Here is a 14,508-nt window from a genome sequence, read left to right on the forward strand (position 1 = left end):
ATCAGGATGGCTATAAGCAAAAGGACAGTGCTAGTGTGGACATAAGAAACCCAAAGCTCAGATACTTATGGGAATGTACATTGGTACAGCCATATATATATGCCAGTTTTCTTACCACTATTTGTTGAAAAGATCATTCTATCTTTTCTCCATTGACTTGTCTTGACACCCTTGTTGAAGATTAAGTGACCATAAGTGTGAGTTTGTTTCTAAACCTTCAATCCTGCTGTTGGTCTATATGTTTATTACTATGCCAGTACTCTGTTATTATTTTTACCACTGAAAAAATATTGAGCTAAAGTAAGTGTCAGATACAATACATATCAATTTATTTGTCATTCTCAGCATATATAGCTGATAACAAATTCATTTCTTAAACTATATGATTCTGGGACTACCCTCTAGAAGTAACTGTAACAATTTTAATGAGAATAAACCTAGAAAAAGCAATTTGAACAGAAAATTAAACCAATCTTTGGTCTGCTTGTGGTGAATGGCAACAAAATCCATTCTGTATGCTCTTAAATGACTCACAAGCACCTGAGACAAATTAAATACCAATAATTAAAATGCTAGCTATGATTAAAATAAACATGCATAAATCCTGAGAGATTGACAAATACTGGCACTGTCTGTAGGAGTTTGCTCGCATTTAGTTATTGCTATTCAGAAAAATGCAGGACTGGTATTTGCTGTTACAGTACTGGGATATATAACAGGACTACATTTGCCAATAAATATTATGTTGGGAGTTGTTCCTGCTATGATATGTAATATGTAATATAAAAATACAAGATATATATATTTTTTTCTATTTTTCCTTCAATGATGTAGTAGTACTGTTCGTACTGTTCATGTTATCTATTTCTGGGTAACTGTCTTAGTTACTTTTCTCATTGCTAAGAAAAGATACCTGACACCCAAGGTTAAAGAGAAAGAAGTTTATTTAGAGAGGTTTATTTACCTCAGAGTTTGTAGGTGTTTCAGTCCATAATCAGCCGGCTCCAAGATAGGATAGCACGTGGCAGTGGGGCAACAGTTCATGGCAGCAGAAGACAGCAAAAATATCTTGAGAAAGATAATACTCTTTCTGTCCCTTGTATTATATGCAGCATCCCTGCCCTACAGCCAGGGTAGCACTCACATTCTTAATCCCAGCATTGCAGTACAAATGATTTGTTCACTGTGTTCAGTCACCTCCAAAAAATACCCTAGGACTGCATGAGGCTTTGCGGGGAACATCTAGACCAAACCATAACACAAATTACCCCAAAATAAAAATATAACAACAATGTTTATTTTGCTCATAAGTCTGCAGTTTTATGAAGGCTTGGCAGGATGTTTGCTGTTGCTCTGCATTGTGTGGGGCTTCAGATATCATGAAATTATGTTATCAAGTGACACAGCATCAGTTATGATACAGAATGCTAGAAAAAAAGTCTATGTAGGGGAAACTACAATCAGTTTAGGAGATTTTAATGAACCCCACCTCGTCCTTTTCAGCCCAAGTAAACAAAATACATAGGAATGTGAAGAATCATTTTATTAAATCAATCTGGTAGCACTAGTGCAAATTTGTACTCTGCAGTCGTCACAGTTAATCAGAGACCGAACAAGTAACTGTAACATTCACTTTCTGTTTTTGCTTTCTATTTTTTGAGACACAGTCTCACTTTATGGTCAAGGTTGACCTTGAATTAGCTATGTTGCCCAGGCAGGCTTCAAATTTGCAATCCTTTGCCTCAGCCACCTGAATGCTTGGATTATAGGGCATGTACCTCTATGCTTGACTCCACCTGCGTTTTTTATATTTCTTGGAAGACTACAAATAGAAGAAAACTGTCTTAACTTGATAAATGATGTCTACCACAAAGACATCATGTGATCATAAATCATAGTGAGCTGTGGATTCCTAGAAGCATTTGCTTTGAAGTCAGGGAAAAGACAAAGATGGTACTGCTCTGCTGCACTTCTCCCTTGGCGTGCTTATCTGATACAAGATTTATAGTCATTTTGGATCACTTTGTTGGTAATATTGACTGAAGGGAACTCATAAAACAGGCACATCTCTGTCCTTGGGTCACTGAGGTATACAGACAGGTTTTAGGGGATTTTGACAGGGCCTGGCTGAGCTGTGGCTGAGCAGAGGGACTCATGGTTTCCAGGCTGGTTGGAAGACCTGTACTTGCTAATCACAGCAGGACAGGACATTTAGGGAAAAAAGTTTCAGAATGAATTTTCATACTCTTGGCTCTAAGGACCTATGATTTCAGTTTCATGTTATAGTTACAAGTCACCAACAAATACCAGCAGGATTGAAAAAGTGTGTTTCGGTGTGCTCAGTAGCAGGTAGGCCATACATCCCTTAACGTTCCCTGTGACCCATCAGCTTCTGGTCTGGTGCTCTGCATGGTGCTGTAGCATGGAGGGCCTCTGCTCTGTTTGTGGCAGAGGCCTTCACTCCTCTAACAGACCGTGTGCCTCCATTAGTAATTCTTGGAGTTGTTGAGTCTTTGTGCTGGTGTAGCAGCTCAGGAACAGCACCATTGCAATGCCTCATCCTGTTTTCCCTAGGTCTATTAGAAGAACAACAGGTGCTCTGTCTTGGACAGAATTTTCCTGATTCCAGAGCACCTGTGATCCTGACTCTGTTTCATCTCTTTGTTGCAGATGTTGCTGCCATAGCCTGTGGTCGTGAGTTCTTGGTCAGTTCCAGTCAGGTGCTTTTGGATACCATATTGCAGCTGCTGGGAGACTTGAAGCCAGGACAGTGCACCAAACTCAAAGTGTAGGTGGATACCAGCTAACATGTCTGTCAGTGTACATATATTACTTGGACGAAGCACTAAGTAAACACAGTTGATTTGGCAATAGTTCTTTTAGAGTTTAAGGGATATGCTGCCTCATAAGTAGCATTTTAGAAAACTAAGAGAAATGTTCTCATTCTGGAACAATTGGCGAGTCCAAATACAATCATGTAACACTTCAGGATTATTTTAATATTCCCAGAATGAACTTTAATAGGTATTCGCTATAGCAGTACCCCATTTCTAGGTAACCAAATCTGTATAGTAAGTCCCCAACTTACATTCCAGTTGCCAACCTTCATAGGTGTCCTGTATATCACTTACTTTGTTGGCTTACAAACAAATCCAACTTAATGAACAGTTCTCCTAGAACAAAAGTCATCCGTAAGTTAGGGATTTACTGTATTTATTTATATTATGTAACCAGTTAGGACAAACCAGTGGATAAAGCACAGTTGTGTAGATCATAAGACTTTGGATCTTGATTGGGTTCTTTGCTTGAGGGGTTCCCAAGGCCAAAATCAAGGTGATGCCTGTTGGGTTCTTTCTAGAGGCTCCTGGGAAGATTTTGCTTCTGGAGCTTTCAGATACTAACTCCCATGCAAGCTGACTGAATTCCTTCTCATGGGGACCGCACCTTCAGGCCAGTAGCTCACCAAGTCCTTACACTTCTAGTCTCTCCAGCTTCCTTATGTGCCTCTGTTCTCAGGTGATACTGCTTTTTATGAGCCCGTATGTTTAGATTAGGTAAGCCTGGGTAAACCCTTGTAATCAGTCTGCTGATTAGTAATTTTAATTATACCTGCAGAATCCCTCAAGCCAGGTAATTTAACATAATAAGAGTATGATACATTTATAGTTCTGGGTTTTTTGGGGTTTTATTTTCTTCTTTTCTAGGCATTGAACTCAGGGCCTCATACAGGCTAGGCAAGTGCTCTATCACTGTTGTGGTTTGGGGTTTTTGCAAGGAGAAGAATATAGTACAGGACACGTCTTATAGTATTTTATAATGAATAACCCAAGAATCACATACTACAAGTGCAGGACGTCTGTCCACACACTAAATACTAAAGAATCCAGCTAAGGGCCTAGAGCTTATAACAATGCCTCCCTCCTGTCCAACTGGAGGCCTAGAGTCCACAACAAAGTCTCAGTGTAGGCCTGCTTCATGGATATGTGCTGGAAATGCCCAAAGGACAGTGACAGAAGCTAGTAAGTCTGTGCCAGTGGGATGAAGGATCTGTGCTAGCACGCTGAGGGATCTGAACTAGCATGCTAAGGGATCTGAACTGGAGTTGGGAAGCAATGCTCAAGGTAAGCACCAGAGCTCCCACCCAAAAGAGCCATAGCCGTCAGCAACAGTGAGGTCCCGAGCTCCTCCTGCAATGAGGAAAGCCAAGTTCCCATCAAGAAAGCCAATACAACAATCTTCATGAGGCTGAGCAGTGCACCATCTTCTCCTCCGGGGCCAGGAATGGATGCTCAAGATGAAAACCCAAGCTTCTCCACAGTTCATTGGGAAAGTCAGCATGACAAGGTCCTCTAGCAGAACAGCTCAAGAGATCTAACAGCTTCCAACAGCTTCTCCAAACAGCATCCCTAAGAGTGTTTTTGCGGCTTTTCCTGTTCTGCCTTTTATGCTGCTGACAACCACCCTCAGGTGGGGGCCTCCTGCACCGAGCACCATGCTATTTCAGTTCAATTGGGTGTAAGAAGTTGACCACCAGTTAACTATCTACCACATACTGAGTGGTATCCCAGCTCTAGCATAGGGAGTCTTGGGGGCTGTTTCAGGGTTCTGCCTGCCACACCATCCATTCCCAGTATAGGCCTTTACTTGTTGGAGCACTATTTTGTTTCTCAGTACTAGCATCTTTAAAAATTGGATACTTCCAACATTCATATTGTGCAGGCCTTCATATTTCTTGTCTTTTCCCTTGTGAGTTGAAATTTTCCTGTTTATTTGCATACTAAGTAATTGGGTGGTGATCCCCAAGTTACTGGGCATTTAAGATACTATAAAACTCAGTCTTGTTTAAATCTGTTGGAAAAATGTAATCTGTCTTAGGTTTAGGTCATGAGTTCTAGTGAAAGCCTTTTCGGTGTAAATCACATCATTTGTCCAAGTCACATCGCCAAAACAAAACCCAAAACATTTCTAGCTCTTTGAATCTGTCCATGTCTCTCTCATGTATGACCAAGGGCCTGCATAGGAAGTGGATGCACCTCTCCTCTAGTTCTGAGTGCTTATGATGAGATCCATATACACAATAGGATATGCAGGGAGTTTATAACTCTGTGGGGCCACTTCCCAGAGCCCCTAACTCCACAGCACCTTGATGCTCTGTAGCTTCTCAGGGCTCCCCTTTCAGGCAACTACATGGAATGCCAGGGCTTGGAGTCCCCCATGCTGCCCCTGCAACTGTGACTGCCCATAGCCCTTCCAGCAGAGGACTTCAGAGGTCCTCAGGTCCCCTCCCACAGTCTGAGTTGCCTTGGCTCCACTGCCACCACTCTGCTGCCAACAGACCCCTCTCTCTGTCTTCAGGCCTGAACCTGGTCCTTCAGTGCTCTCTGTGATGGGCAGTGCAGCTGCTGGGTGGGGCTCCTGAGGCTAGGCCAGGGGCAGCCACTGGTTGGTGTTCTTCAAAGATGCTCTCCTTCCCAGTCTACTGGCTATTTTTACTTTTCAGAGACCTCAGTTACCTGCTTCCTGTACAGTATTCTCTTCAAAATCTGTAGCTGCATGCCATAAAAGCAAATGGAGTGTGTTTATGCCATCCAGTATGGACCAGGCTCTGGTTTATTTTAGTGTTTTATGCTAACTCATCTATGTACAGGAGTAATAGACATGCTGCAATATGACATGTGTGTTGGGGTAAAGTTTTACAAATTTTCTGGATCTAATTATCTTATATCAAAGTAAATGTAACATTTGGATTATCCTTTCCCTGAATGATGGGCATTTAGATTTTTTTCAGATGGATATTTGTAGATTCTCTACAAGTATAATGCTATAGTGATCATTTTGGGAAATCCCTCCTTACTAACCTATGTTAGTACTACTCCAGGAGTAGATCAGTTGAGATCTACTCTGGGAATAGATCATTTGAGAAGTAGGACGTGGCATTAATAAGATTGCCCTGTCTGCACATCCACTTGCATTGTGCTAGTGTGCTAAATTTTTTTGTGTCCTTGTCAGCCCTTCATTATCATAGTCCTAGAAAGCTTACTGTGTGATTTGTGTGTCTGTCCATCTATCTGCCAGTTGTCCATCTCTCTACTTCCTTCCACTGAGGATGAGACCCTTCACATGTTTGTATCACTAGGCTTTCCCTGTGAATTACCTGTACTTGTTCTTTGTCTATTTCCTCTTGTGCATGGTTTTCTCAGTAATGCGCTGGAGTTCTTTGCTCAGCAGTTAATCCATCATCACTTTTGCTTCTGTGGTCTGTACAAGGTCAGTGTGCATAGGTCAGCTAATCCCCTCCTCTAACTTCAAGGCAAGGCTTTGTGTATGGGCTGGGACCCTTCCAGCCTTTCTGTTCATCTTTGGAGTTTGTACCTTTTGGTTCTAGTGAGTTGATGTTAGTTGCCCTAGATAGGGAATTACTGCAGAGCCATTTCAGCAGCCTTCCCAGTTTCCATACAGACTGCTGGCCTCCAACTCCACTTGGAATCTCAGCTTGTGCCTGAGGCATCTTCTCCTTGTGAGAGGCTGGCTGCCTCCCCATAAGGCTGCCTGGCAGACTCCCTCCTCTACAAGGGGTGTGCTTTCTTTCCCTTGGCTGGCGCCTTCCTTGCTGACTCCCAGCCGTGAGCCCTCGGGAACAGCCTCTCTTTTCTTGACTATAACTCTCCTGGAACTTCTGCTTTCATTACTATTCTACAATCAAAGCGTACTCATTCTTAGCAGTTGGTACCTCAAACTCAGAGGTAGAGAGCAGCTTTTTCTTAGCCAACATTTCTCATCTATTCTCATGCAAAGGTTTTTTCAGAATTCAAGCAGCCAGTTATTCATCCACACATTCTCATCTTGTCCTTTTCTGACCATTGAGGCATTTCCCTTACATCACTAATTACTGACTTTGGCCTCCCTGTTGTCATTTCCATCTTCAGCTCTTGTAGCATCTTTCAGATGATTCTTCCAGCAATCTAATTGCAAGTTCCCTCACTTGCCTTCCTCAGCTCCAGGATTTCCTGTACTCTTTGCTCCAACAAGTGGCTGCTTTATGGCCCATGCTGCTTTTGTCACAGGGGCCCTGTATCACCTTGGAGTGGATATCACCATAGTATGGTCAGCCAGCTGCCTGCCAAGTCCTGCTGCTGTTCAGCCTTGCCTCCTAGTTATACTGTCCACCCCTGGACTTCCTGCCTTTTACTCAGCTGGATCCCAGTAGGAATCCCATTTCCGTATGTGTCCAGCCTGGAACAAACTTTGCCACCTACCTTTTCCCTTCCCGCAGCCCAGGTGCTGTGTGATGCTGGCAAAGGTTCCCTATTGTACACAATCCTATCACTTCACCCATGCTGGTCATCCTCAGCTCCCCACAGAACTTCTTCTGTATCCTGATTCAGTTCTGCCTGCTCTTTCCACAGTGTTGAGGCAGACTTGGTGCATGCTCCAGGTAAGGCCTGACTCACTGTTCTGCACCACCTCTGCTCATATCCAGTGCCACACAGAGTGGAGGGTGCAAGTGTGAGCTGACTCTGCCTCCTCTGCTGTGCCCACTAGCCCTGTTTTCTTCTCTTCAGTCAGGTGAATGTGGCCTGTTGGTGTGTGTCTGGCTGTGAGTGATCTGCTCCCCTCTGCCTTACCTATTGTCTTCTAGACCTTGCTCCATTGTCTGTCACCTCTTACCTCAGGAAGTTCCAGTTCTCCTGGAACTGATCCCTTTTTGGCCTTCGTCTTCTCCTGTACTATGACAGCCTTTCATCAGAACCATAGGGCCTGCATGAGACCCTTTCCCAGCCCTGCTAGAATTTGAGTGGCCTTGGCCTTACCATGACTAGACATATCTTCCCAGAAGGAAAGGTTATCTCAGGATGCCCTCTTCTTTTTGCTTCCCTTTGAGTTTCAGTAGGCCCTGTGAGTTACTGTGGGTTATACTTGATTCTGTTGTGGTATCACATAGAGCAGTAAGTGGAACATTGTTGGAGCTTGGCCCTGGTGTTCAGTATCATGGCTTCCCAGGCTGTATAATTTCTGGCTAGCCCTCATACATGCTTTGTTTTAGAAGACACTCTTTTTTAACTTTCAAAGTTTGAACATCTGGTAGCCAGGCACAGGAGCTGACCCTAGAGGGCCCTCTGAGGCACTGTGTTCTGTCAGCAGAAGGGCTGCTAGTAAAGCAGTGTAACTCTAGGGTCTCAGCATCTCTGCTGCACTATAATTTTTCTCATGCACATTAGCCTCCTAGGTGTCTGCTGCAAGTTATCACTTAGTAGAACCATGGGCACCAAAGGCTCACTCAGCCAATGCTGATGTGGTGAGGGTCTTTTGCTGGCCCTGCCTACCTCCTTTCCTTGCATTTCTACTTCATTCAGTGATGGCCTGACAGATGTCAGGAGTTTCCTCATCATCACCATTCTGTCCTTTCCCTTCCTCTACAGCCATGGGTCACTAGACTTGTGCACATCACACCCAACACAGGTAGGATCTGGACTGTGTTTGGGATGAATTTGCATTTCCCTGACTACTATAGAAATTAAGAATGTTCTCTAGGTTTAAGAAGCTTGTATAAGTTTCTTTGGTTGGTGGAGGGATTATCTTTTTTGCTCCTCTGTGTTAGGTTATTTGCCTTTTTCTTACCTAGAAAGCTGAAAAACTTAGTTAAGCAGAGACAAGACTATTATGGCTTGTGTCTAGATGTTCCCCTGAAGCCTCATGTCATAGGTGAGGCTTTTCCAGAGATGGCTGGATCTAGAATGGGTGATACTGGGATTGATACACAGTGCAGTGCGAAGATAAAGGGAACTAGGAGTAAGGGTGGGAGTGCTACCTGCCCTGAGTAGTGTGGGTAAGATGAAAGGGATAGAAAAAACTGTGGTCACCCCTGTTGTCCACCATGAACTGTTTCTCCTCTGCTATGCTTATCTGCCATGCCACCTTGTCTTGGAGCCCACTGATTATGGAATGGAACCTCTATAAAGCTAAGGAAACCTTTCCTCCATGGAATATCTGGTATTTCATCTTAACAGTAAGAAACATAGCAAAGACAAACTTTTAAAAATATATAGAATGACCAAACTAAATAGGACAAAACCCAAAAAATTATTTTTAGGAAAACTCATATTCACAGTACTATCAATTTATAATTCAACACTAGAGTAGTTCAGTGCATGTTAATGTTTTGTGACTAAGACTTAATACCACTTATAAATGGTATCTGGTAGGAAAGAAGAATTTACCTATTTTTTTGTCACTGAAAGAAAAAGTTTGAATCTCAAGTACACTAGCTTGAGAAACAAAGTCTTTAAACTTTCTAATACCAAAGGAATGAATTGGATGGAAATTTCTTTTTTCTTTCAGCCTTTAATTTTAATTTTATTAGTATATATTTGATTACGTTTGTACATATTAGTACATATTTGATTACATAATGATTATATTTATCTTGGGGAGTTGGTACATGGACCTAATATCCATTCCTTCTATGTCTCCTCTCTTTTTGGCAGTTTGTTTTGGCTTAATAATTAACAATTGGGAACTTGATACATTACTTATACTGTACATATTTTTGTTGGAATTGAAATGTCATCTAGAAAGCATTTGCACAGGAAGCAAAGTCATTCTGAGTTTGTGTTCTGCTAACTGTTGTGTCCTTTACTAGAAGTCAGTGGTCTTCTATGAGGGTAGCCTGACAGATATGAATCTCAGGTGGCAGTGTATTTGTCACATTTTCATCTGTTCCATATTAATTTTTAAGAATAATGAATTTTGACCAAATACAGAATTTTAAGCTAATTTGTCCGTTTGTGAGTCATTTTGCTACCTTAAAACTAAATAGCAATCAATGAAAAATTCCAACTGGACAAATTTTCTGAGGTTTGCTCCATATTAAAGTTATCACCAGGTTGTGTTCCTTTTGAGATCTAGAGAAGATAGGTTGTCTCTTTCCATACTATGACGTGAAAGTGGGCAAATTTTCTGTAAAACGTTAGATAGGAGATATTTGGGACTTTGTGGATCTGGGCTTCTGTTGTGGTAGCTCAGTCCTACTGTTGGCCTTCGCAAAGGCAGCCATGGATAACACGGGACTTAGAACTGTATGGATTTGTAATCTGAATCTGGATTTTTCCCTCCTTACAATACTGCTTAAAGACTTTAGTAAATTAGTCATGCTTCAAATTCTCATGAGTACTACTCTTGAGAAGCCCTTAATACTGCAGCAAGTAGGTTACTGGAGTAGTCTACTATAGTCAGTGAAACTTGAGAACTTCCGCTTTGGCTCATGGTATAGCCTGGTGAGAGACTGAGAACCAAGAATCCCCATTCTTGAGGTTGCTAGTATAGTTTTTTCTTCTCCATGTCATCAACATTGACTTGGAAAATGTTGATGGGGCTAGGGATATAGCTCAGCAACACAAACACCTGCCTGGCAAGCACAAGGTCCTGATTTCAATTCCTGGTACAAAAAAAGAAAAAAAGTGCTGAGGCTTTCAGTCTCTAGATGTTGGTTCACATCAAATATATGAGCTGATTTCCTGCTGTGTCCAGTCTGGGTGCTAGGCTCTAAGATGATAAAGACAAGCCAAGGAACTTTGCTTTGAAAAAGTGAGCCAGGGAACAATTAGGCAAGACTTTGACATAGCAGCCTGAGAGAAAAGGAGCAGGCAGTTGCAACTTTTAGTGATAAGTGGGGGAAAGTAAAGCAGGCTATTAAGGTGCCATGTTCTTTGAGATAAAGTGAGACTCAAGGGCAAATTGGAGGAGACTGGCACAAAAAGAAATGGTGACAAATCTGACCAGGAGCTGACCCTGAGCTTCCAAACTTGCCTGCCTCTGCCTGTAGGGGTAATTGGACCCCACCCAATCTGGAGACTACCCATTCCTGAAGAAAAGTAATGAGTAATGAATAGCTTTCCTTTGCAACCCCATATTGCTAGGATTTGGCTGTGGAGTGGCTAGCTTTGCTGTCCCTTCATGAGGTTCTCTGTGGTATAGTCAGCTTAAATGTCTGTCTGAGGATGATCTGCTTACAAAGAATCCAGCTGTGTTTCTTTCTTATGATAAACTGTCATTTTATTTTAAATTTCAAATTAGTGTGTGTCTGACTTCTAAAGTGTAGCTAAGGAAATACATAGCCTATGACATGGGAAAACTAGATATTTTAGCAGAAAACTACTAGAGATTTCTTGCAACAGGTATATATGACTATGTCATAATTTATTATAAGTGTCTTATTAATGGACTGGATCATTATTAGTGATTTACTCTTTCTCTAGCCTCTCATATGTCTTTGCATGGCACCGTTACCAATTACATTTGTATTCAAAGTTTTAATGTAGCCAGGCATCGTAGAGCATGCCTGTAATCCCAGCAGTCTGATGGATAAGGCAGGAGGATCACAACTTTGAGCCAGTCTGTACAATTTAGTGATGTAGCAAGATCCTGTCTCAAAATAAAAAATGAAAACCCCACTAAGTGCACTACTTATTATTAAATTTTTTCAGTACTTACAATTTTTTTCCATAATTTTATTGAGAAATAAACAGCAATGAGACAGTTTCAAATCAAAATGGTAGGACAATTCCAATAATTAAAACATTGCATAGTGCCTTCCTAGTGGTTATTTGTTGTACAAGATGCAGACATGATAACCTATTTACACTGTTAGAACAAATGACTCTATTCCTTGAATTAAGAGAATATAACTATGTATCTATCGTAACCATTTTGAATACACAGATACAAAATGGTCATTCATCTATATCCCCCTTTTTTTGAGTTTAGTTCCATCATTTAAATATTATAGGTGTGTGAACTCAGCAAAATATTCCAAACTAGTCCAGTAGTCCATAATAGAACTGGGTCTTCCACTTGACAGGCAATGTCAGAAGTTGTTGACCTGAGTCCCCTACCGCTCGACATAACAACATGGCTTTATTTCTTGTACTTCATTTTTATACTTTTCTGCTGGATGGTTAAGACCAAGATAAAGCAAGACCTATGTAACAAGAATTGTAGCTTTTGGATCTGATAAGGTCAGTCAAATCCCCTCAGGATTTTTCCTAAGACCCTGTACCTCAGATTGTAGATCCTTTGTCAGTGTCAGCCATGTGGATGAGTCACAGCCATTGGTTGGCCAATTTGCCCTCTGTGAAAGCCTGAGAGAATGTTTTCTCTCCATGTGACTCTCCTTAGGCACACTCTACATCATCGATCACTTTCCTCTTTGGCCCCATAACCTCCTTGGTCAGAAAATTTGGGACACAACTGAATTACATGATGTTACAGTACAGGTTCTCATATGTCCTGAGTCTTAATGACCTTGGAAGGCTAGGGCCAAAATGTTGGCTTTCCTTGTGGCCCTCCTTTTTCTCTAATTTTGGTCTGCAAACTTAGGTTGTTAACCCTCCAGAAGACAAACTTATTGTTATTACCATACAACATAGACAGTAGAGCTTAACTTCACTATCTGTCTGAATATCAATTGCCTTAGGCATAACATGGAACAGGTATTTTTCATAAAGTATTGATATATTAAACTTTAAGTACCTACAGAATATGACTAAAAAATTTAAAAAATTAAACTATATTTAAAAAATAGGAATAAAGAATTATATATGTTTACACGTAAGTCCAGAAATATAACCATGTACAACATTGTTGCAGGACAGTCCCACAACACTCCTTTTACTGTCTCCTGCCTTCCTTCACCACCCCCCTCCTTTTTGAACAATCATCTACCCGAGAGACAGTACGCAGCAACTGGCGTGTCACGACAAGCAGCACATATTCAGAAGACAGAAAGACGAGCACTCCAAGCATGAACCTACTATTAAAAATTGCCATCTTCAATGCAGTTGCTTAGGTCACAGGTGTCAGTATACATAGTTAGGGTAAAATCCTTCCAATTAACTGCTAGATTTGAAAATCTTCTGAATATTCTCAGGATCATTGTCTTACCCATCTTGTACATATAACTATGGTTTGCCTCTGTCATGTTTCCTAGCTCTTTTCCTTGCTTTCTCTTCATTGTCTAGTCCTCACATTATTGCTTTCCTTTAATTGTATTATATCTGTCTATTTGTATTTCTTCTTTTGAGTTATTATGCTAGGGAAGCTATATGATATTTATGCGTGTGTCTGGTTTATTTCACTTATGAGTATAGCTTCAAGTGGCATCCACTTTGATATAAAGGCTTTGAGTTTATCATTCTTTATAGCTGAGTAATACTCCATTGTATAAAAATACCACATCTTTTTCATCCATTCCTCAGGTGATGGGCATCTTGGTTGTTTCCAAGATTTGACTATCACAAATTGTGCTGCTCTAAACATAGGCACATGTCTTCCACTATGAAATGATGTTTTCAGATTCTCCGGGAAAATTCCCAGTAGAGGAATAGCTGGTTTAAATGGGATTTCCAGTCCTAGTTTTCTAAGGAATCTCCACACTGATTTCCATAACGATTGCACCAGTCTACATTCCCACCAGCAGTGGAGAAGGGTTCCTTTTTCCCCACAGCCTCTCAAACAAAAGTGTTGTTCGTTGATTTCTTTACCATAGCCATTCTTTCTGGGGTGAGATGATATCTTAATGTTGTTTTAATTCGCACTTCACAGATAGCTAGTGATGTGGAGCATTTTTTCATATATTTATAAACCTCTTTAATTTCATCCTCTGAGAAGTATGTGTTCATCTCGGATGCCCATTTCTGGATTGGGTCTTTAAATTTTGGGGCCGTAGTGTTTTTTAGTTCTTTATAAATTTTAGAGAGCAGACCTTTGTCTGAGTACTTATTTGTCAAGATTTTTTCCAAATTTGTGGGTTGCCTCTTCATTTTGTTGGTAATTTCTTTTGATGTGCAAAAACTTCTCAATAAGAAGAGGTCCCGGTTGTTAATTCTTTCAAGTGTTTCCCGTGCAATTTGATTTTTGTTCATGAACTCTTTGCCTACCCCTATGTCTTCAAGAGTTCCTCCTACTTTCTCTTCCAGGAGACTTAGTGTTTCTCTTTTAATGTTTAGATCTTTAATCCATTTTGACTTTAGCTTAGGGCATGATTATAGACCTAAGTTAAGTTTTAGTTTTCGGCATGTAGAGAACCAGATTTTCCAGCACCATTTGTTTAAGAGGCTATCTTTCTTCCAGTGAGTATGTTTGGCCCCTTTGTCAAAGATAAGGTGGCTGAGTGTGTTTGTAGAGGCTTCAGCGTCTTCTAATTTATTCCACTGATCCTCAGGTCTATTTTGTTGCCAATACTATACTGATTTTATCACAGTAGCCTTGTAGTATAATTTCCAGTCAGGAATTTGTAATGCCTCCTGCCTTATCTTTGTTGCCCAGGATTGCCTTTTCTATTTTAGATCTTTTCTGGTTCTAAATAAATTTTAGGAACAATTTCTCTAGGTCTGTGAGGTAGGTTGGTGGTAGTTTGATAGGGATTGCATTAAATCTGTACAGCAATTTTGGGAGTATGGCCATCTTCACAATGTTGGTTCTTCCTATCCAGGAGCAGGGAAAATCTTTCCA

The 14,508-nt window shown here is 41.0% G+C and overlaps 1 protein-coding gene across 5 annotated transcripts in view; it reads left to right on the top strand.

Annotated features, from left to right (window-relative positions):
* Hsf2bp (heat shock transcription factor 2 binding protein) overlaps nucleotides 1–14,508 on the top strand; it is a 102,105-nt gene that overhangs the window by 34,575 nt on the left and 53,022 nt on the right. For all 5 annotated transcript variants that reach the window (XM_023715867.1, XM_023715866.1, XM_023715865.1 and 2 more), the window contains one exon: nucleotides 2,671–2,788. In XM_023715867.1, coding sequence (XP_023571635.1) covers nucleotides 2,671–2,788 — 118 coding nt within the window. The remainder of the gene's footprint in view (nucleotides 1–2,670; nucleotides 2,789–14,508) is intronic.

This window comes from Octodon degus, unplaced genomic scaffold (assembly GCF_000260255.1).
Source record: "Octodon degus isolate 3935 unplaced genomic scaffold, OctDeg1.0 scaffold00045, whole genome shotgun sequence".
Lineage (NCBI taxonomy): Eukaryota > Metazoa > Chordata > Mammalia > Rodentia > Octodontidae > Octodon > Octodon degus.